Genomic DNA, 24,356 nt, shown 5'->3' with positions numbered 1-24,356 from the left:
CACCACTCATGCTCTGACACTAAAAAGCCACTTTGGAAGGTACCACATAAGGGCCAGGTGGTGTGAAACGTCCCGTCCAGCTACCAATGAACCAGCAATTCATGCACATTGAGAGCATAATTTATTCATGTCCAACAAGGATTTGAAGAATTGCAGAACATATCTAGGCTGGTTGAGAAACTTATTTACCAAAAATTAATTAGAGCCGTAACTTGTAAATAAATGACTTTATTGTTTATCTTCACATGTGTGAAAGACATCACTACAGCAACCATTACTTTCAAAGTTACAAAATTATTTAAAACAAGGTTTTAAAACTTGTTCTAATAAGGTGCTTAACCTCTTAACAAGGACAAAATTAAACATTAGAAAAAACCTTAAACGAATGTTACTCGTTCATCTAAGCAGTTGTTGATCAAAAGGAAAGAAAACATGGCCCAACCCTAATACAGTTAAATAGACTACTGTACCTGCTTCATGTAACCTGAGGGTTTAGAGTTAAAACAGTTGTAAACCAGAAAGCCATTGGGGGGGGGGACCAGCAGCCTAATAAGACTGCTGGCCTGAAATTCTCCTCTGTATTACACTTGGGGGAAAACTGAGCCATAATTTAACCATAAATGTTATCACTGTAAACAGCTTAGCCCAGGGGTCAGCAACCTTTTTCAGCCGTGGGCCAGTCCACCATCCCTCAGACCATGTGGTGGGCCAGACTATTTTTTTTGGGGGGGGGAATGAACGAATTCCTATGCCCCACAAATAACCCAGAGATGCATTTTAAATAAAAGCACACATTCTACTCATGTAAAAACACCAGGCAGGCCCCACAAATAACCCAGAGATGCATTTTAAATAAAAGCACACATTCTACTCATGTAAAAACATGCTGATTCCCGGACCGTCTGCGGACCGGATTGAGAAGGCGATTGGGCCACATCCGGCCCACGGGCCTTAGGTTGTCTACCCCTGGCTTAGCCATTGCAGAGTCATTCTGGCCCGAGGCGGATTAATGCTGGCTCCCCTCAAAATACAAATTGGGAACCAGACTCATGAAAGAATGCTCTCCCTCCTCCATTCCTTTCCCTGAATTAACCATAGTTTAGAGTCATATATGCACTGATGCAGACCGTAACTAACATGTACTGGGGTCTCCCATAACCATGGTTTGAAAAGCCACTTAAAACCATGGTCACTTGGGTTCAAAAGGAACCGTGGTTTGCATTTATTTAGATGCAACTTTAAACCATGGCTAACACTAGGGCGAATAATTGCTCTGAGGTACTCATATGTCTGGCTTCCAATCTGCATGCCATTTTTTTTGCTGGGAGCCAGTGTTACATCTGCCCAAGACCTCTAAGGTTTCATTCCTCAGTCATCGTTTGTTTCAACGGAGCTATTGACTAACTTTAAAAAGGTGTGCAAATTCAGAATTTTCCCTACCAAAAAAAGGAGGAGTGCGGGAAGCAAAAAGCTCAAGTTTGGTTTCCCGCGAGAACATTTGCTAATAACTAAACAATTTATAAAAGAGAGTCCACATAACCAAAGTGTTTGCAAAGACACATTTCATAGGCTGTTAATTTGAAATGCTGACAACAACCTGCAGATACGTAATTGTAAACTTCCGACAGAAACAAAAACCAGCCATGTTTAGTTTAAAATACACAATGTGTTCTATATTTTGTTGCTACAGAACGAAGTCTGCAAAACTGAGATAGTTTCAATGGTGGCTCTGCTTGGTAAGTTAAGGTTAGTGCTGCACTGTTTGTGGAAGAGTCATCAGGTTGTCAATCATTCCATAACTTATTTTAATTTGGGGGGGGGGTGCATGTCTACATTGTAGAAGGAAACTGGCTGCAATGCCCCAAACCATTTCCTAGGGGGCAGATTCATTGGGATGCCACAGAAAAGACTGCTTTTCCATTATGTGTTGCCAGGCACATTTGGTGAGAAATAGTCTGTCTAACTCTCCTCCTCCTCCTCCTCCCTGTTTCTTGCATACTGTGGTCTTGGAATATGTGGGTTTCTCTGCACAATCAAATCCAAGCTTTGTAAGGACGTGGAGGATTTGGTGTGGCGTGGTTAAGCAGTGAGCAGGAGAAGAGGGCTTAAGGGGCAGGGTTTTCACATTTTGAGTGCCTTCCAGCACCTCTGCTTTTATGACGCCTGCAACTACTTCTGATCAGCTAGTTTGGGGGCTGCAGCCTTTATCCTTAAAGACTTGAGAAGAAAAAGGTAAGGGTGGAACTACATGTTACAAAAAGCACAGCGCTGCCACTGGAAAATACTAACTCAGGCATCCCCAAACTTCGGCCCTCCAGATGTTTTGGACTACAATTCCCATAATCCCCGACCACTGGTCCTCTTAGCTAGGGATCATGGGAGTTGTAGGCCAAAACATCTGGAGGGCCGAAGTTTGGGGATGCCTGTACTAACTCCTGTGTGGAGTCTCGCCCCACACCCGCCAACACAAACATACATACCTTCTACAATGACAATGTATATTTCACTTACTGCATGTCCTGATGTCACTTGCAATGTGCTCCCCACCCCACCCCCGCTCTTGCAGGAAAAGTCCATGACATCAGGACAAGGGCTACACAATGGCATAGCCTTTAAATGGTGGGTCATGAGTCATGCTCTAAGTGCCACTACAATATTACTTTTTGCTTGTACAACTTTTTAAAAAAACAAAAACAAAACAAAAAACAAAAGTGGAAGAGGTGGATGAGGGGGGAAAGTAGGGAAAGCGGAGGGATAGGGAGACAGAAAGTGAAAGAGGAAGAAGAGCGAGAACAGTAAAATAAATTAGAACTGTGTCCATCTTGCAGACTGGAGCTAGACGAGAGTTCTGGGTGCAAACAGTTTGAAGGCCACTAGGCTAGATGTTATGGAGGTGGAAAGAGTGACTCAATAGAAGCCTGCCATTTTTAGTGGCAGGCGTGTGTTCTTTGAAACATGCAGAACTGCCCTAAGAAGCTGCAACACATAGCAACACATTCTCAGCTCTTAAGGAAAAGAAAAAATACATTATGGCAATGCATTGACACCGCAGTGACTCAAAAAGGGCTGTTAAGACCCAGTCAGGACTCACAATTGAACCCTTGTTTAGGGATTGGGAGAAGTTGTGGGGTCTCTCTCTCTCTCTCACACACACACACAAACACATTTCCCCTCAAACATACAAAGTGAGTTAAGAAGAGTATTGGATCCATTTTCATTTGGTTTGGGAGTCACACAGCTCCAAAGCCAGTTACAGAAGGGCTGGGGGAAATTGACTCCCAGTTCCACAGTCCAATTCCTAAACCCAGGCTCGATGGTGAAATCTGCATTGGGCATGTGAAAGCTGCACATACCATAATCAATGCGCTACCAGAACCAGCACAGGTTTAATGAGGGGAAAGAGGGGGGAGGAAATGTAGTTGCCTGTATAGGTTACTTCCCTCGACCCAATTATTTAACGCAATATAGAAGTATGTTTCAGGAAAGGGGTTTCTTGGGGGGGGGGAGTGGTAGATGAAAAGCACTCTACTTAAAAGGGGGATCCTTTTTAAAAAGAAAAAAGAAACAAACTACCCACAAAAATCCACATTAAAAACTATATTAAGGCTCTGATCTGAATAAATTAAAAAGGTGTATAAACTTAGGGCTCTCTTTAGCTACCTTTCGGGCAGAATTAACTAACACAGAAACACTTCCTTGATTCATTCTTGCCTGAAATGTGCTGAACGTGGTAGTTTATGGGAAGGTGAACAGGAGTCCAGGGAACAACCCACAAGCACCTGTGACGTCATCCTGTGTGTGTCTCTACCCATCCACAAGGGAAGCTGCCAGCAACGGGTGTGTGTGTGTGTGTGTGTGTGTGTGTGTTGCAGCCTATGTGGCGAAAGTGAGCAGAACACCCATTCTTGTCCGCCTTAACTTCCTGTTTGATGCACAGGCTTCAAAACAGAACAGGAAGTCACAGGCTCCATCATGCAATGGGTCTGTAAGTGACTCTAGTATGGCTTTTTGTTTACGGGTTCTGGCCAAGCAATGGCACACGTGTATAAACCCCGGGTGGAATCACTGACCAGAGCTCTACTTGCAGGGGGATGGGGGTGGGGTGTTGCAGGTAAAGTGACTTTAGAGGATCGCCCTCCTCTTCCAGAATGAGTGGGCAGGCTAGCTGAGCTACATGGGCTCTGTTGACTGGGAAGCACCCAGAGCTGCAATCTGGAAAGAGAATTCTCCCTGACAATATGCCTACTCGTGAGTTAGGAGACTAGGTTGCAACCACATATGGCATGGCAGGCTACCTGCTTATGGATAGTAATTCTTCTTCTGTTTCTGCATCCAAATTGCAGACCATGAGAATGTTCTGAAGAAATGGAATTAATAAACATGTAGGGGCTTGGAAGAATAGTTTGTCCTTCTCAGTGTGCACATGCCTATAAACTAACATATCTAGCACATTTTCAGATACAGGCTCATTCCTGGAAGTCATTCCTATGTGTCAACTAATAGCATAAAAGCAGCACCTACGACTGTGGTTACTTATCAAGACTTGTTAATAGTAGGCACAGCCATGCACAAAATGCGCGATCGGAGAAAACTCAACTTAGTGGAACAGGCTGGAGACAATGTGGCCATCCTCCACTTTAGATGTGGACTCAAACCAGACCCCTAAGATATTTTTAATGTCTTCTTTTTTCCTCGTATTTATTAAAAAATATACATCCTAGCAAAAAAAGGTATGGCTCATTGAACAGTTTCATAAAACACATACAAGTTTACAACACCAATTCTTACAATAGAAAGGAAACTTCTTACAAAAGAAGTTCAGGCAGATGTAAAAAAAACAACCCCAAAAAACCCTGTGTCGAAAAGCACAAACTGAATTTGTGTCAAGGGTCTTCTAAGCCACTTGTGGGCACAATTCCAGCTATATTGAAATAGTACCTGGGGACAGACATCTCTGAGCTTTCGATTCTCGGGATGTTCGCTTATGAAAATAAAGGTAGCCACGATCTGGGACATCAAGCTGTCTGATCCAAAAGTGAATACCACAGAAGTCAAGCCCAGACTTAAATTTGAACCTGCTTCCATGCTATGCATCCTTAGGACTGCAGACTTACTTTCATTAACTCCATTTATGCAGAGGTGTAAACATAATTCTCTAGTCCCCTATTTACTTTCTGTCTGGCAGAGCAACGTTAACATCATGGACCTGATATTTCCCATGGTACATTCCAGTAGGACCCTTGCAAAAGAATCAAACTCTACAATTTCATACCTGCTCCAAGACTGGAGCTGCTTCTTTGTTGCCTTCCTTTTTTTCAGCACCATCAGCGCTGACAGCTTTGGATGCCAACAGCCCTGCAAAAGAAAAAGGAACACAGAGATAGGGTGGTTTTGAATTCACTTGACGACAAGTATAATCTTACGGGTGGATCTGAGTAGACTCCATCTACATGCTTTATGGGAAAGCAAAGCTGACTGGTAGTACTCACTGACTGGTAGTTTTACGCTGTCCTGACATTGGCTTTGACAGAACCCTTGGTGCCCAAAGCCCTCTCTATATTCAGGTAAATGCATGCAGGCTTCAAAGTGAGGAGGGAGCATTCCCCTCAAGCCCTGCCATCAACATCCCTGCACCTGCCAACTCTGCTTCCAAGCTTCAGAAGTTGAGAGTCAAGATATGAAGGGAAATGCCAACTACATTCAGCTGAATAAGCTTAGAAGCGGCCTGTGATTAGGAGCCTTGTTTTCCAGGACCCCTGCTGGACGTGAGAACATCTAAGAACATGGGTAGGCAAACTAAGGCCCGCAGGCCGGATCAGGCCCAATTGCCTTCTGGATCTGGCCTGAGGATGGTCCAGGAATCGCCGAGTGGATCACCAGCACACACGTACATTCCCTCTCCCTCACATGGTGGTGGTGCCTCCTCCCTCCCTCCTCATGGCTTCTCCCTGCCCTGCCTAGAGGAGGAAGGGGGCTGGGCCTTGTTGGTGCCAGCAGAAGCAGCAGCAGCAGCAGCACTCGAACAGCTGCCATTTTAACCAGCCCCTCTCCGGAGCCCTTTTGCGCGCTGCTCATCGCCCCTCCGCCGCCAGCCCCTGCCGCTCGCAAGACACAGGTAAGCAGCCACTGGAGCTCATGGTGCTCTTGCATCATTCCCCCCCCCAAAAAAAATATAGTCCGCCCCCCCCACAAGATCTGAGGGACAGCGGACCGGCCCCCTGCTGAAAAAGTGTAAGAAGAGTGTAAGAAGTGTAGGAAGAGCCTGCTGAATCAGGCCAGTGGCACATCTAGTCCTGGACCCTGTTCTCATAGAGTACATCTTCAGTGCAACCCATGTGCACTGGGATACTGGGGTCAGGGCTTGCACACATGCCCTCGACCCAGTTCAAGCCTGCATGCATTCTGACAAACACACGCATAAGAGTTCAAGGATCTTACTAAAATCAGACTTAGTATGTTCTCCAGCAGCAAGACCTGTGTTTGACTAAGGCTGCAAGAACCCTCCCAGGCTGGTTTCTTTCTTTTTTAAAAAAAAAATTGTGACCCACAGAGGAAAGTCTTCTCTTCCCTATACACCTACTGCTAGTTAAGATGTGCTTTCATTGCACTGCAGCTGCAGTATGAGTAAGCACACGTTAATTCCTGAAGGGTGCCTGCCCAAGCAAATTTGTATTTGCACATTAGATATCACTGGGCCCTTCTCACATCACTTGTTTTATATCCCTTTGTACAGTGATGTAACAGGTAAGCAGCATCTAATTATAACTCTTGCAACAGCAAATCACAGGTAAAACAGTTGTTTTTATTCAGTGAGACAGAGATAGAGTGGAACCATGGGTTTTTTAACTTAATCTGTTCCAGAAAACCATTTGGTTTCCAAAACATTTGAAAACCGAGGATCAACAGGCTGGCTGCAAAGTCAATGGCAAAAAAAGAAAAAAAATCTCCGGAAGCCATTCGACTTCTGAAAATCATTCAAAAACAGAAGCATTCACTTCTGGGTTGTCAGTGTTTGGGTTCCAAACTGTTCAGCTTCCAAAGCGTTCGACAACCGAGGTTCCGCTGTAACTGAGATGAATAATGATGTATTTCTTTATTGCTCATAAAATCTGTTAATCAGCAGTTAATCAGAGTTTCAGTGGAATTATCAGGTTTGTAATAATAATAATTTATTATTTGTACCCTGCCCATCTGACTGGGTTATCCCAGCCACTCTGGACGGCTTCCAGCATATATAAAAACATAGTGGGAGTGTAGCTTTAATGCAGACTTGCAATTTGATGCTGTCATACTTATGCATGATACAAGTAAACTTTGACCTTGATTAAAAGTATAAGGTTAATAAAAGCAGAGAGAGCAGAGCACGTTTATACGCTGCTTTCCAAAATATATTTGGATGGCCATGAAGTCAGTTTCTATTATAAAACAACATGGATTATGTGGTTTTCATCTTGAATTAGAAGACCTAGCAGGCAAGATAACATTTTGGCCTCTTTTTGATGGAGAAAAGCAAGCCAGAAGCCCAAAGCAATTAAACATGCTTTTCAGCTGAGCTTGCTTGTAAGTTTCCCTAGGTTTCTTCTAATCAACAGAAATTTCTAGTCATGAAGAACAGCACTAATTGTTTATTTGAAATAATTTCTACCTTGTTCTTTCTCCTTAAGGAGAATTGAGCGGTGTATATTGAAAACAGTAACCAAACATGAAGAAGAAGAAGAAAAAGAAGAAAAAGAAGAAGAAGAGTAGTAGTTTGGATTTGATATCCCTCTTTATCACTACCCGAAGAAATCTCAAAGCGGCTAACATTCTCCATTCCCTTCCTCCCCCACAACAGACACTCTGTGAGGTGGGTGGGGCTGAGAGACTTCAGAGAAGTGTGACTAGCCCAAGGTCACCTAGCAGCTGCGTGTGGAGGAGCGGAGACGCGAACCCGGTTCCCCAGATTACAAGTCTACCGCTCTTAACCACTACACCACACCTTGGTTGGTCATTTGGTTCTGTATTTTACTATTCTATATTTTAGTGTAAACAGCTGTGATATTTTCCTTATGAGTTGGCGGCTGGCTTATAAAAACCTTTATAATCAAACAGGAACCAAAAGCAAACAACAAACTGCACAGCCATCAAAATATCTGGGTTATTAGATATTTAGATTAGAAAGAAAAGTTTTAGCTGCCCTCCTAAGTGCAAGCCGTGAAGGGGTGACACAGAGACAAGGAGACTCCAGAGGTGGGGAGGGGGGCTGCCACAGTAAAGGTCCTCTTGTATGTTGTCACCTTATGAATGGTCAGCAAGAGGAGCCTCTGTGGAAGATCTCAATTCTCAGGCAATCATATGTAGGAAGAGGACCCTGTAAGTAACCTGATCCCAAGCCATTTAAGGATTTATAGGTCAAAATCAGAATTTCGGATTGCGCCCACAAATGAATAGGCAGTCAGTGAAGTTGGGGTAACATGAACCCTTCTATATCCCAGCCCCATAGAAAGTCTGGCTGCAACATTCTGAACCAACTCAAGTTTCTAAATGGTTTTCAAACACAGGAGCCCCACAGAGCATGTTACAATAATCCAGGTGAGAGGCAACTTTAAGGCATGGATCACCATAAGGTAAAAAAAAGGGATGTAGGTGGCAAAAAACAAAACAAAAAACCCTATTCTTAATTATGCAAAAGTGCTCCTGGTCACAGTCAAGGCCTGAAAAGCCAGGTCTAAGGCTGGGTTCAAGAGAGTCGGAGTATTTGGAGGGAGAGCAACCCCTTCTCACTGTCATTTCTTAAAACGTGGTCCCCAGAAATTTAACAGAGAGTAAGGATTAGACAAAGGAAACGGGCATGTCGGAAGTGACTAGGCCAGGGGTCAGCAACCTTTTTCAGCCGTGGACCGGTCCACTGTCCCTCAGACCATGTGGTGGGCCTGCCTATTTTTTGGGGGGGGGGGGTGAATGAATGCCTATGCCCCACAAATAACCCAGAGATGCATTTTAAATAAAAGGATGTAAAAACACGCTGATTCCCGCACAGTTCGCGGGTTGTATTGAGAAAGCAATTGGGCCGCATCCGGCCCATGGGCCTTAGGTTGCCTACCCCTGGACAAGGCACTCCAAGTAATGGAATCCCCTCCACGGTTCAACATACTTCTAATGACAGGATGTGGAGGGCAAATATCATTTTCATATCCTGGCTGCTACTGAGGGCAGAAAGCTGGACTTGATACACTTTTCATCTGATCCAGCAAGTCGGTTCTTTTCCATCTAAAGAACAGCTAATCAACATGGCAATATGACCAATGCCACAGTCATACAAAAGAACTCCACTCTCTCCTAATACACACTTGAAGAACACCTTATGTGAATGATCCAAAAGCACCAAACCAATGAACAATTCATATTTCAAAGATTTAGAAAGCTCCCTGACAATGCAAAATAAGCACAGCACAGCACATGAGCATGCACACAATGCAGCAACTTAGAGTAGAAGTACGGATATTTGTAACAAACAAGGGCAAAAGCAGCCACAATGCCAAGTCTTAAAGGAGAGCTTACCAGTGATCTTGTTAAGCCGAGCCCTCTTTGCCTGAAATGAGTTGCCTAGGTTATTTTTCCTCTTGTGCGCCAATGCATTCTCTGCCTGTGCAAAGGCAATCTTTGGGACGTCCACTAGAGGGAATCCTGTGTTTATAAGAGATGAAATCACAGAATAAAGTCATATTTCAAAAAAACGTTGCCCAAACACAAATACTTAAGAAATATATTGTGCAGCACAGTAAGACATCAGAAGATTTATTTACTGATTTCTGAAACAATATTCAAAAGTGTATGACAGCTTTATCTAATTTTTTTAAACATGGAAGTTCTTTGCTTGCAGTTGCTGTTTCATAAATCTAAGCCACCCGGGGAGGTAATAGACAGATTGCTAACACCCACCCACACAGTCTACTTTTTTTGCGGCAGGGTGGGGAAGGATGTATAAAAATTTAGTTGTACCAAGTGTCTCACTGGATGTAGGCTGTTCTTCCTTCTTCTGAACTTCCTGGACAATTGCTGAGGTTGACGTTTCTTCCTTCTTTGAAGGAACTTTAAACCACTTTCTCTCCTCTTTGTCTTTATTGCTGTTCGCGCTGGTCCGAGGTTTAACTCCTGCTTTGTTTTTGGCAGCTGCCACCGCTGCAGCTTTAACCAGAGCGATCCAGTCCTTTCGCAGCAAAGGAGAAAAGAGGGAGAGAACAAGGGAATGAACTAGGCCAAAATGAAATCCAACTGTGACTAAAAGGGTCTTGGGAGAAAGGGGAACATTTTTCCATGTTAAATGCATTTTATAGATATGTGCATTCAACAGACTTCTCCATTTTCCATGCAAACTGAAAGGAAAAAATACGCGTCACATATTTTGTACAGGCTGCTACATAAAATATAGCATGTACACATGCATGCAAAAAAAAAAAGAGAAGCATTTTTTTGTGGGGGGGAGGTTTGTGGCAGCAGCTCTTAAAGCCGAAAACACCAGTTTAGCTTAGCAGTTTTTCTCCCTGGCACTCCAAGATGCTAATCATATTTCTTAAGCATCTATAAATTTTGGCACTATACAAATCAAGACATAGAAAAGATGCTTTATACTAGGTCAGATACTATGTGTCCAGCTAGCCTAGCTATGTCTATTTTGACTGGTAGCAGCTCTACAGGGTCTCAGGGAGCTTTCACATCACCAGAGTGCAGAATGAACCTAGAAGCTTCTGTATCAGTGATGTGCATTTTCAAGAAACTGTAAACTGGGGGGGGGGGGGAGAATCCTACTTCAGGGTAATTTGTGTTGGATAATATTCAGTTTGCTTTGAAAAATTTTCTTACGTCCTAATTTAGCATGTTTTCTCACATTTTGTAAACAAAGCTATAACTTCTGAAACATGCCATTTGCAAATACAATATTACACAAGTTTGGCAATGTTTATTGTTAGCAATGAATTTAGGAAGAAGAAAATGTTCGGTGGAAAAATAAATTTAGTTCTGCCCCCCCCCCCACTGAAACATCCCTGTCCTGCAGGCAAAACATCTCTTACGATTCTATCGTCTCAATTATCTCCTGTTTTGCAAGCACCACAGAGATCTGAGAATCTTTAAAGGTGGAATCAAGCGCTTGATAAACATAGCCAGGTGTAGCTTGTATATGGATGTACGCATAGTACATGTAATCTAAATGCTCAAACAGGAAGAAAGAAAAGTTTTATGGGTGGGATTATTTCACATGGAGTTTAATCTCTGACAAACTGCCTGCATGCTCTTTTTCCAACACCACATCATGAGAGAGCTTCATTTTACAACTGCCAGCTTCAAAAGATCAGCTTTGCAAAGAAAGTTTCAGATGCAAAGTAAGTCTGCTTCGCTCATAATGTTAAGCCATAATTTAGTTAAATATCTGAACCTAGCTCCAGCAAATCATGAATTTCTGGCAAAAAAACACAACATGAAGTCATGGTTTCTTGTTGGCTCACAAACCATGGCTTGTTTTTAGCTATGGTTTGGCACTACTTAACAGTGTTGCTTAACCACAGTTTGTTTGATTACCACACCTCAATATGCTTTCCAAGCTACTTTCCCAAGCTTTGAAGAAATAAGCTGTGGCTTGCATGCTTATCTGACAGAGCACCCAAGGTTTGCTGAACAAACCACGAGGAAAACAAACCACAACCAGTGATTCCATGCCTTCCAGACACTTATTCCCCAAACTAAAACTGTGTCACATGAGAGCTATTTTACAGAATGGCAGCATATGTATTTTGGTGCCATCTGAGCAACACTGAAGGCAGAGACTACATTACCATTTGTGTTTATGGTCCTAAAGTCCATTAATTAACTATCTCTGAATAAAAGCAGCCAGGCTGAATCAGACTTGACAGCCCACTTCTAATAAACTACCCTGTCTCCTATAGCTGCCTGTCATATGTCTCACAAGCAGGGCATGAAAGTGACAGCACGTTCCTGCTTTTGCCCTCCAGTAACCAACAGTCTGACCAAACTGCAGGAGGCAATGGAAGACAGGAGTGCCTGGCATGCTCTGGTCCATGGGATCATGAAAAGTCGGACTGATATTGAGTGGCAAACTGCCTCTAAGCAGAGACCATACCATTCAAATTTCTTTTGAATTCAATGTTTTGCTACACAGTCATCCTGAGACACAATTTTCCGAATGGGGAGCATGATACTGGAATGATGAGAAGAGGAGTAGGTTAGTAATGGAAAGGAAGACTGAAAACAATTGACTTGATGGGAAAACATAAGTTTTCCTGGCAGGTGGGATGTGTGCATTATTTAGAACTACAGGTTTTAAGACCTGTATGAGAGACCTGCTCCTAGACTCTTATTTGGGAGCTACACACATTTAGCTTATCTCTACCATTCTTCTTAAAAATCTGCTAACATATCCTCTTCCTGCAAATGTTTGCCTTTATCACATCTCCACTGTCTTTAAATAAAAAATGTGCATTTAAATGCAAGACCCAGAAAAAGGAGACAACTATTAAGACACCATAACAGCAAGTTTAATCAGGAAATAGAGTTGGTGGCTGATAAAAGTCATCTAATAACCATTTCCCTACATGGCCAGCCGCAATAAGGTTTCATGGTGAATCTGCATACAAGAAATCACTGTAATTAACCCTCAGATAAGAGTTATCACACTGCTTGAAGCTGCCACATGTTTCCTGTGGGATTATGTCAAAATCAATTCAGAGCTCGATAGTACCTGCATGTTAAATCTGCATGCAAACATCAGGATGCTATGGTACCAAAACCTTATCTCACCTTTTCATAGTGTTATTTCAAAAACCCACATATGTCACTAAGGCAGGGAACCTACAGCCAATCCTAGCCAATCCTAGCTCCATGACACATATACCTATACAGCAACACATTTGTCACATTCACACTTTACATATTTAGGCATACATCTAAGAGTAATCGGAAAGCTGCCTATGACCGTCCATTGGCACAGGCTACTTAACTACTAGTTTGGCTTCCTATATTCATAACTTATCTCAAAGTCTAAGGGTATTTAAAGTATAGGCAAGCTATGACATGGCTTTTCAGGACAAACGTGAACTGAATTTTAAAATAAATAAATAAGATTTGTTTATGGCAGATCTGGTTTCACTTTGATTTTGTGAACTGAACTAAAATGTCCAACATTAATTTTCCGTGCTGGATAAACCAATAGTTTTTCAAAATGCCAAAGTATTTGAACTGAAATTCGTTTTTGGAAGGGGCGGGGGGGAGCGAATAAAGCATACCTAATGTAGTTCACATTTTATATTTAAAAAACTCGGCTTGCAACAATTTGCAACTTAGCTTGCAAATTATTTCTACTGGAAAACTTGTAAATATTTTTAAGACATGGCAAATCAATACAAACACTTCCTTACACTTTTTAAATTTTAAAGGCACTAAAGAGCTGTGCAATTACATTATATATGCACGCATTATTCCCAATGACAGCCACCTGAAAAACATTACTTACACCTTTGGGGCTGCCAATGTTTACTGGTATTCTAACTCCTAAATTTAATCCAGGCTAATTTATTTAGCTTCTGCTGAAATCAATGGAACAAGCCAATTAATGACTAACTTGACCAACTGATTTCAATGTGACCTGCAATCAGTAACTCGGTTTGGATACGACCCATTCATTGTTATGAATGGATAAGGTTACAGCAAGACCACTGCTGGATCAGGTCAAAGGCCCAACTAGTACACCAACCAGTTCTCATAGTGGCCAGCCTCTGGGAAGTCCGCAAGCAGGACTGGAGGGCAGCTGCACACTCCCCACTTGTGATTCCTAGAAACAGGTATTCAGAGGCAGTATAAGAAACATGGCTGTCATGGCTACTAAACATTGCTTTATCTTCCTTGCCTTATCTTCCATGTATCTGTCTAATTCCCTTTTAAATTAATCTAAGCTGGTAGCCATCATCATATGGGAGGGAATTACCTTGTTTAACTATGCATTGTGGAGAGAACTCCGACATAATCCTATGAAACAATGTGTTTTCTGAAATGGGTTATTTTCTGTATGAAAGCAAAGCAGTGGGAAAGTTTGTGGGACATTTTCACTGCATTACCACTGGCTACGGGAAAAGGTCAGGTCCTATACTGTATAACACTGTCCGGAATTCCAGCTGTTGGGTGATAGTGATCTTGTACATGCTTTCCCCACTTATGTATTAAGAATCCGTGCTCCAAAATTAAATGTATTCAGATATGCTCATAATTTAGATGCTCCCCCCCAAAAAAACTGTGAATTTTAAAAGAGCTGCATTACGCATGGCAAAGAGTTTCCCCTCTAAAAGCTGCAAGGAGCCACAAGCCAGACCTCTGGCACCTGTACCTTTATAATGCAAGCATCTGCAGAAATGTGCTTGCATATTAAAATATTTGCCTTCTGCACACACACACACAAAAAATTATGTATGGCAGAGTAGCCAAAAAGTAGCATGAATTCACAACACTTCTCCTGAATGTTACAATGAGTTTGTGTGCTACGTTGGAACGGGAGACCAACCACACAAAGAAAGGAAGGAGATAACTTTTGAAGAGCAAATCTCTGTAGAGAATTGTGCAAACCTGCAAGCTTCCTGACAGATATTTGCAAAGCCTGGATGATCTGACCACCCAAAACTGATCATCTGCTTCTCCAGATCATCTATTTCTCCAACCACTTAGCATCTCTTTCCTACCTCTGCCACCCCAGACATCTCCAGTGACCCAAACAGCTAGCCAAGAGCTACATGTAATAATTTTGATTGTCTGCAAAATCTGAAAGCTGCTACCGTGAGTCAAAGCGCAGGAAACTGCGTAAGCAAAGCATAGAAACCATGAACACTATCCCAGAACCTCAGAGGCTGTACAAAATTCCTTTGTCTTAAGATAAAGCTACTACTATATTTCGTTTTCTTACGTTCCTAACCCACCTTTCTTCTACTACAGAGCACAAGGTGGCATGCATGCGGATCCAAGGTCCTCCACCCAGGCACTGACCAGGCCCAAACCTGTTTCACTTCAGCACTGTCGTGGTCTCAGCAAATTTTGCTAGAGGCACATTTCAGAACCACCTTTCAGCTTTACAAGTGAGAAAGCAAAACAGAGAGCAGCATTCCAACACCAAGAGTTTCATCAGTAACAGATAGCTACCTTATTTTCACCTTTCAGATGCTTGTCCTCTACAAGAAGCTTTCGTTCTCGCTGGAAACATGATGCCTACCTGAAACATCATCCATCCTGGGCACACCTGAACCAACACTGGACTGCTCGCTCTCACCTTCTGAGGATCTACACAGCTCTGCCCCACCTCTCTGACAGCTCTCCTTTTCCACCTACTGTCACCTCTTCTGCTGGTCCTGGCACAACCGGGTTTTCATGGCTTCTCCTCAGCTTCCGTTTCCTGTGTGCCAAGAGCCCTCCCTCTCCTTCAAGTCCCTCAAAACTCACTTCATGTGGATCGTTATCCGTCACTAATCTCAGCTCCGGCGCTATCTGCTGCCACTCACGCGCCTAATTATATCGAAGATAAAACACAAACATGGAAACAGAAAGAGACAAGTTATCATAAACGTCTCTCCACCAGAAGACTCCGTGCACACATCTTTCATAATACCTCATATCCCTCCCTCAATAATATCTGCCTCCAAACAAAACAGTTTAAATCCTTTTTCTAAATAAGAACATAACCTGCAAAATCTATGCAGTTAATTCACTTTGCCGCACCCACCAGAGTCATGGTTTGGGGCCAACCAAAGTCAGAAAACCAACAGTACCCCAATGCTAGAAAACTATTGGAAGAACAATACTTTCTTCTGCAAAATTAATACAAGGTATTACAACTTCTACATTAAGTGATACAGGGAGAGAAATTTTAGTAACGCGTAGTATTTTTGTTAATTGGTGGCTTATATATCTAAGTGCATATTGTTGTATCACCCGTACTATAGTTGCTCTCAATCAATGCAATAAAATTTCTGAGTTTGAAATGAGAGAAAATAGCTGAGGAATCCAAAAGTGAATACTGAAATGCATAAGCATGCAGTTTTAAAGGCTCAGACACTGCACCCAACCAGGTTTGCTCACAAAAAAAACCCATTTCTGTTGGATACATACATATTGTTGGACACAAATGTATCTAGTGGTGTTACATTTGCCACTTCATTTCCATATTGCAACTAAATGATATGAAGCTGCAAGTTGAAAATAGTAGATCATACATGCATCTAAGATGGAGCACGTTCTCAAGAACAGAAAACCTTCTTCAACCACACCTTTCGGCAGTCAATTTTTTAAAAACTAAGAGTGGCTATTTTCCTACGTTACGCATTGCGGGCCCATGCAATTGTACCACACCGGTTTGCCAAGACAATGGTTCACAACCTACAACCGAGGAATGTAGCCAACATTACATTGCACAGATGCACGTGAAATACAAGGACCTATTATTTTTACATCCTGTGATGTTCAAACAGATGTCCTGCCTCAAAATGGGTACTCTTCAACCCTGACCTCATCCCCCTGCTCAGTGCTGCTGCCTCTGCCACTATTCGCTCTGCTGGCTTGGATGAACGTCTCCCAGAGCAGCAGCGACACTTTTGGATGGAAGCCAAGTAAGCTTCAATCTTTTTGTGGGAAAGTGCCATATTATGCTCCTAAAAACGCAATGCCTGACATCGATGTCAAGTGCTTCACTGCGGGGAATCTAAGATGAGATCCGTCCACGGAATAAAGTATGTCAGGGAGAGGGGGTGAGTGACTGGTGGGGGCAACATCTAAACTACTCCCAATATGGAGATGCAGTACAGTTGCTCCTCGAATTTCATCTAAAATGAAATTTGAAGGCTTCTCCGCAGACTAAACAGATCAAGAATGCCCTGGGAATCCAAGAGACTTTTGCTAAGTGTTAACAAAATTTCTCAGGGGCACTCTTCACACTTCTAAATAGCCATGAAGTTTTGCTTAAAGGATAACTCAAAGAACTTGTAAGTGGTTCCTCAGGCACAAACATATGAGAAAGACTTGGGGGAGACTGCACATCATGATGACTCATTCTATGCTAAGATTTTAAAGTCAACCCAATCCTGATGAAACGGAAGCCCCTGCATCATGACTGCTGGCAACCATTTGACAATCCTGTGCTGTTATGCTTAAGAAAAGCAAAAAGTTGTACTCAAAAAAAAAAAGGGCAGTGCCAAAGGGTGTTTATCTTTCTGTTTGCTACAAAGACATATTTTATTGGGAAGCTCAGCCCGATAGTTCATTTTAGACAAAGTGAAATTTCTAGGGTGTGCTTCTGAAACAAAATTAACCTAGTTTTGCTCATCTTAAAAATGCCACCAAGAAAATACTAAACAATAATAAAAAAATTAAAAAAACCAGAATGGATATGCAAATTCTACCCTTCCCAAGGAAGATTGGTCCTTATTTTCCAAGCAATGTCTACTTGGATGTTGTGTATCTACTGCTGTAGCTATGCAACTGAGCAGGCAAAATTTCCACTTTCCTAGGGAAATACTCCACAGTGTCTTAAAGGCCCACATTAAAAAAACAAACCAAAAATCCAGTTCATTCTTACTGTACTGTATAAGTTCAAAACCTATATATGAAGATAAAAAGCTGCCTCATACCAAGTCATATCATTTATCTATCTGTCACAATTTTTATTTACTGTTATGATATTTTAACTGGGCATGACAGGGAAAGAAAAGGGACTGACCTCATGCAGAAAAGGATCTGCTCTATACCAGTGGGCTACAGCTAATCTAAACCTTGTTGTACTTTTGCATGCCTGTGTAGACCTTCTGGTGCTGGCAGTGCTTGGCAAACTGTAGTTCTACATAGGTAAGCAAAACTTCAATAAGCACAACTAGAACATATCCTAGTGTCTACATCTACCATGACAGGCAGTGGAAATCAAAGGAAAGAAAAGGAGAAATATATTGTGTGGATACTGTATCTGCGGACCAATGTCATGCACACTTCTAAACGAAGCAACAAATCAGATCCTCTTGAGGATTAGTATTCCCTAGCAATCTCCAAGCAAAGGTGGCAGGCTGGAAGGCTTATGCTCCTTCCTTGACTCTTCTAGATAACGAATTCTAGGTAGAACCATGGCAGAGATTTCCTCCCCATGTGATACGAATAGCTATGTGTGAGAACCATCTGCCTGCTGAAAATGCCAGGGATAAGCAAGGAGAACCAAATGCCAGAAATTGCCTAGCAAGAAACAATGGCCTTCCACATGAAAACGGGGAACTTTTTTTAAGGCACACAATGGCAAGCAAGGAAAGAACCCTTCTAATCAAAATGCTAAATTCTAAGGATCATTTGTTGTTAACCACCTTGCAGACTTCAACCAGAGTGGTTAATAGCTGGTTAGTGGGATAACATAGTTTCCTCACTTTCCATCTGTGGATGGCAAGCAAGTAACTGGAAATACAGAACCAGAAGTGTCTGATCACTCTGGATAGATTAATCAAGAGTGAAGGGGTGTGATTCATATTTTCCGCAATTGGATTTATACCGCTTAGAAGGTGCTTTGGCAATTAAGCAGTATATGAATAAATAATATGTAGTGACAATCTAGCACGGACGTTCACTTACCTGACCTTTGGCATCTTCTGGCATAGATTTTACATGCATTCGTTTAAGACACCGAATCACTCCATCGTAAAACTGTACAGTAAAGGTTCCTAGAAAAAGAATGATATGGAGATAAGGAAGTAAAATTTAAGCTACATATTAGCACACCACCATGTCACATGGTGCTATACCAAAACTAAAGGTAAAAGGAAAAGGAAAAGGACCCCTGGATGGTTAAGTCCAGTCAAACTATGGGGTTGTGGCACTCATCTTGCTTTCAGGCTGAGGGAGCCGGCGTTTGTCCACAGACAGCTTTCCGGGTCGTGTGGCCAGATGGACTAAACTGCTTCTGCCGCAACGGGACACCATGATGGAAGCTAGAGTACATGGAAATGCAATTTATCTTCCCGCCGCAGCGGTACCTATTTATCTACTTGCACTGGTATGCTTTTGAACTGCTAGGCTGGCAGAAGCTGGGACAGAGCAACAGGAGTTCACCTTGTTGCGGGGATTTGAACCGCTGACCTTCCGATCAGCAAGCCCAAGAGGCTCAGTGGTTTAGACCGCAATGCTACCCACGTCCCTCATATACCAAAACTACAACAGCATTAAACAGGCAAGATCAGCGATGAAATGAAATTTTGGAGAAGGGAGCCATGGTTTAATTGTTTTTGGGATAAGCAAACCATGGTTTAGCATTATGCGTGAACCAGTCCAGTGACAAATCCAGAATTGTGAATTCTTGAACTTTTCAGACATGCAACCCAAATAAGATTTGCAGAGTGCAATCACAAATTTCCTGGATTTTACTTTCATTCATGTAAAAAGATGAAAGTACATTTCTTTTATCGGGATTCTATCCTTAAATTCATTACAAATTTGGGGCTAGCAACTGCTAACAACAGTTACCTTCCATAAATGGTGGGAAGGGTTAACTAAAGATGCACTCCATTCTCAGACTAAGTGTGATTGCTGCATGTATATCCGGTGTGGAAATAATGTCTGCAAATGAATACTGGATGTAGTGACTTAAGTTAAAACAAAACAAAGCACTTGTGGAAATGGAACAGTAGACCAGATGAACTAACTTTTGGTTCAAGCCAGTAGGCTAAGTTATACATACCTTCTTTGTTAATTGCTTCAATCTTTGCAGGATAATATCGACAGTCTGTCCAACGAGCTAGAACCTCTTCTCCAGGTTGAAAATCCTTTTTTAAAAGGTTTAAGAAAATAGTGTGTTAACATGACTGAAAATGTACTCAATGCTAGCATATAGAGAACTTAAATACCTGAACAAACTATATGGAGGATCTACTTATTTCTCTGCTTTCCATGAAAGCATGTTTATTATTATTACCCAAGACTTCCATATGAAGATATTCTCATAAGGGGAGAGATGAACACTTACAATAAATTCATCATCATCTTTCAGACCCTCTTTCCTCAGCGATGGCCGTTCAAGGGGTCGCAACCGATTGCTGTCCCAATAAATCCATTCATCGTAACGATGACTCCAGCGCTCAAAGTGGACAAGCATCTTCCCTTCTTCATAGTCTATCTTCTCAATGCGTGAAGGATACCTTCAAAAAACAAAATGAAAGATGCTGTTTTGGCAGGCTATAACCTCTGTATTTCAATGTACTAAAGACTCATAGGCCTGTTTGGCTATGCATATAATTTTCCATATGAATGGTTAAGAGAGTTCAGGCTGAAACTGCAGTAATTAAAAATGGAAGGCATAATACATCCCAGATCTACACAGCCAGTTGCACCCCCATCAAATGCACCCAACACAAATACTACTGGCAGCATAAATATTCAGAATATTTTTGTACAACCAAAAAGTTTATGAAATTACAGGTAGAAACATGCACTAGTGAGCTATTTGGGTTAGCTCTGTAAATGGTCGCAGGACAAATACAGCCTATCTCTATCTCTTTTATTTCTCCACCCCAAAGAACTATCCAACTAAATTAAGCATGAAGACAGCCAGAGTAGCTGTTACACTGGTGACTGAAATAGCTAAATATGTGCAGCCCATACAAAGCACAATCCTAATCATGTCTACTCATAAGTCAGTCCTGTTTTTTAAAAAAATAATTTTTATTTAAATCACCAACCAAACACAGACAGTGAAACCCCCCAGGCGTCCGATATATTGGATGTACATAAACAATGAAACCATATTCAAATCAACCATGTGTACAATTCTATATATAGTAAGCTCCACACTCCACAAGATTTATTTAACTTTTAGCATTTTAATTACCTCAAATTGTTCAAACCTCCCCAAATAATTCAGTATCTTTTCAATCCAATCCTCCCCTTTCTCATTGACCTTCCGCCCTTTCATTTTACACATCTTCAAAGTCAGTCTTGTTTTATTCAATGGAACTTGCTCTCAGGTAAGTGGGGTTAGGACTATAGCCGTAGTCTCATAAATATGGCCATGGCTTGAATCAGAGATTCACAATACAGTGCTAACAGTGGGAAAATGCTACAATGGTTCAGTGGCATTATTAAGCCATGATATCAATGGATCTTTCCACTCTGCCCTCACTCACTGTAAATGAATACAGTCATACCTTGGAAGTCAAACGGAAGCTCCTGCAGCCAATCGGAAGCTGCGTAAGCCCCATTGGACATTCGGGGTCCAAAGAACGTTCGCAAAGCAGAACATTCACTTCTGGGTTTGCGGCATGTGGGAGCCAAAACGTTCATCAACCAAGGTAAGACTGTACTTCAATTAAGCATAATGGTGGCTAGCCATGATGGTTAAGTGGTACCTCCACAGACGGAGGCAGTATGCCTCTGTACAGGCACCTGTTGGTGGGAATCACTAGCTGGAAGAGTGCAGTTAAACTCAGTGTCTGATGAAAGGCTTCTGATAGATATCTGGTTGGCCATTGTGAGAACAGGATGCTGGACTAAAAGGGCCTTAAATTTAATCCAGGCATCCCCAAACTGCGGCCCTCCAGATGTTTTGGCCTACAACTCCCATGATCCATAGCTAACAGGACCAGTGGTTGGGGAAGATGGGGATTGTAGTCCAAAACATCTGGAGGGCCGAAGTTTGGGGATGCCTGATCTAATCCAACAGGGCTGTTCTTAGATAGTTTCCCATTACATTAGAACAGGGAAAAGACAGTTACCAGGTTCAGAACCTGGCCCTAAAACCAATTCCAGACTCTGATTTCAGACCCTGATTTTTCAAAAACTAGTAGCCATAGTTTACCAGTTCAGACATAACAGAAAACTACGCTCAATTTACCCAATTAGGTATACAGTGCACTAAGAAAGGAGGATGGAAGGCGACGTAGGAAAACAGAGTGCAGGGTGTTGTTACCGGCCAAATTAGCTAAAATATATAAAAAGGAGGCGGATACATGCTGGAAGTGCAATGTAAGAACAGGAGATTATTTCCACTGCTGGTGGAGCTGTAATAAAGTGAGCATATTTTGGAATGAGGTATATGAGAAAATGAAAAGAATGTTAAAGTTGACATTTGAAAAGAAACCAGAGATCTTCCTTCTAAGTTTAATACCGGAGAACACCCCGAAGGATAGGAGAAACATCCTCCTGTATGCATGTGCAGCGGCCAGAATGGTGCTAGCAAAAAACTGGAAAGGAGACAAAGTTCCATCAGTCCAAGATTGGCACCTAAAATTGGTTTAGTATATGAATTTAGCTAGAATAACAGCAATAATTAGGAAAACATCCAAACAGAAAGAAAAAAGGGAATGGAATTATGTGGTAGATTATTTTCATAAAGAAGGAGTGAGTTCAAGATGGGCGATTTGTCTAGATTAGCACCAACAAGTTATTAGACAGATAATTAAAATCAAGGAAGATAGATGCTAATATATATATATATATATATATATATATATATATATATATATATATATATATATATATACCGTGTTTCTCATATTATAAGACACGTCTTATATTTATTTTTTTCCTCAAAAAAACACACTATGGCTTATTTTCAAGGGATGTCTTATTTTTTTCCTCCTCCTCCTGCCGCGGCCGGCATTGCTGCTGCGCCTATCACTATGTCTTATTTTCGGGGTATGGCTTATATTCCTTGAATGCTTAAAAATCCTGCTATGGCTTATTTTATGGGGATGCCTTAAAATATGAGAAACAGGGTATATATATATATATATATAAACATATCCGAGGAATATCTAAAAATAGTGAAGGAATATAATAAGAAAGAAACATAAGGGTATAGGATTGGTGATAGGGAACCGATTTCATTATCTGGAAGTTCTTTTTATTTTATTGTACTGTCTTTTTACTGTAACTCTTTTTGTATTTTGTGTGTTTTGTATTTTATGTTCAGTTTTTGTTTTTGTTATCTTATGTACTGTTTCTGTTATTTTTTGTATTTATATGGATTTTCTTTTTTAAAAGAAGAAATAAATATGTTTTTTTTAAAAAAATTAGTCGCTTAGTTGTGTCTGACTCTTCATGACCCCATGGACCAGAGCACGCTGGCACTCCTGTCTTCCACTGCCTCCCGCAGTTTGGTGAGTGCAGGGTAGAAAGTTTGTTTACATTTCAGCTTAATAAGCAAAGTAGGTATATACATAAAAAATGGGCCACACCATAGAAAGCCGTTAAAAAAACAAACACGCTTGGCAATAGATGGAAACAGAAATGTTGCAATAATATTGTGCAAGATTAACCTTGCTAAACAATCATGCCGTCTAGAAAGCATTAACATTTTAAGTAAAAATATGTGTGTCGGGGGGCATCCACAGGGTCCGCAGGTGGAGGGAGGCAGGAGAGCAGGTTACAGGGATCCCCGGGCCCTGCTCTCCAGCAGCACGTCTAGCCAGGAGAGCAGTCCAACCTCCAGCAGGCAGGAGGTCAGCACCACGGAGAGGGGGCTCCAGGATGTTGGCTTGGAGCCCTTGCACCACCTTAGGCAAGAGGGCTCAGAGAGGGAGACACTACGGTACTTCCATCACCCTAATTGCGCAGGGGAATGAAACGCAAAGAGAGGAGGCGGAGGCTAGGGGTGTCCAAGTTCTTATGCTGGGGTAGAAACCGGAAGGGGGCACTCCCGGATTCTGCTAGTGACTAGGGCAGTCATGAAACTGTTTGCTTTTCACTGTATATAGTACAGTATGCAAAATAAACCTGTAAATAACCAGGTTGGAGTCCTGCATGGTTACTCGTGAGCAACCACCCCGCGATCCTTACAATGTGGTTCAATGGTTTTACAGCAGTATTTTTCAATGGAGTGGGTTCAAACTTTTAGCTGCTAATTAGCAGATGAACATGGATGTGTGAACCAGCCCTTTGTATCTTGGGGAATTATGCAAATTCTGCTTTTTTGCCTATGCAAACTTTTAGGATTACACAAAGATGTGTTAGTATTTCCATAAAGCATCTCTTAAGCTACTAATTTCTGAAAAAAATTAATCACAGGTGCAAAAAAACCTTGAAGCAAAACACCCCTCTCAATAAAAAGGTGTTTCTCAACGATGTCTTGACACATACATATATTTGGGTAACTTCCTTCCATATTCATCATGTATGTAGAACTAAAGACTACAACCAGGTCTAAAGTTCCTTAATTTTAAAGAAATCTTTTGTACTTTACTTTTAGTTAGTAAGAATGTCATACAAATGTGTGTGAAATGTGTCTGCTATTGTTCCACAAGATAAAGTAGTTTACTTCATACTGAACATCAGCAGCAATAAACAATACAGACAATGCAATTCAAACAATA

At 41.7% G+C, this 24,356-nt stretch overlaps 1 protein-coding gene across 7 annotated transcripts in view; it reads right to left on the bottom strand.

Moving 5' to 3' along the window:
• The window catches only part of PHF20L1 (PHD finger protein 20 like 1), a 55,752-nt gene that overhangs the window by 20,729 nt on the left and 10,667 nt on the right, over positions 1–24,356 (bottom strand). For 2 of the 7 annotated variants that reach the window (XM_088675909.1, XM_088675911.1), the window contains exons 3-9: positions 20,015–20,186; positions 19,730–19,814; positions 18,628–18,983; positions 15,472–15,534; positions 9,982–10,189; positions 9,541–9,666; positions 5,273–5,355 (exon numbers count right to left, since the gene is read on the bottom strand). In XM_088675909.1, coding sequence (XP_088532035.1) covers positions 5,273–5,355; positions 9,541–9,666; positions 9,982–10,189; positions 15,472–15,534; positions 18,628–18,666 — 519 coding nt within the window. In that variant the 5' untranslated portion in view covers positions 18,667–18,983; positions 19,730–19,814; positions 20,015–20,186. The remainder of the gene's footprint in view (positions 1–5,272; positions 5,356–9,540; positions 9,667–9,981; positions 10,190–15,471; positions 15,535–18,627; positions 18,984–19,729; positions 19,815–20,014; positions 20,187–24,356) is intronic. The other 5 variants (XM_035124883.3, XM_035124881.3, XM_088675908.1 and 2 more) reach the window with 3 other exon arrangements.

The sequence above is a fragment of the Zootoca vivipara genome, chromosome 8 (assembly GCF_965207765.1).
Source record: "Zootoca vivipara chromosome 8, rZooViv2.hap1.1, whole genome shotgun sequence".
NCBI classification, from domain to species: Eukaryota; Metazoa; Chordata; class Lepidosauria; order Squamata; family Lacertidae; genus Zootoca; species Zootoca vivipara.
Note: the sequence above shows the minus strand (reverse complement) of the source record. Positions and strands in the feature narration are given on the sequence as shown.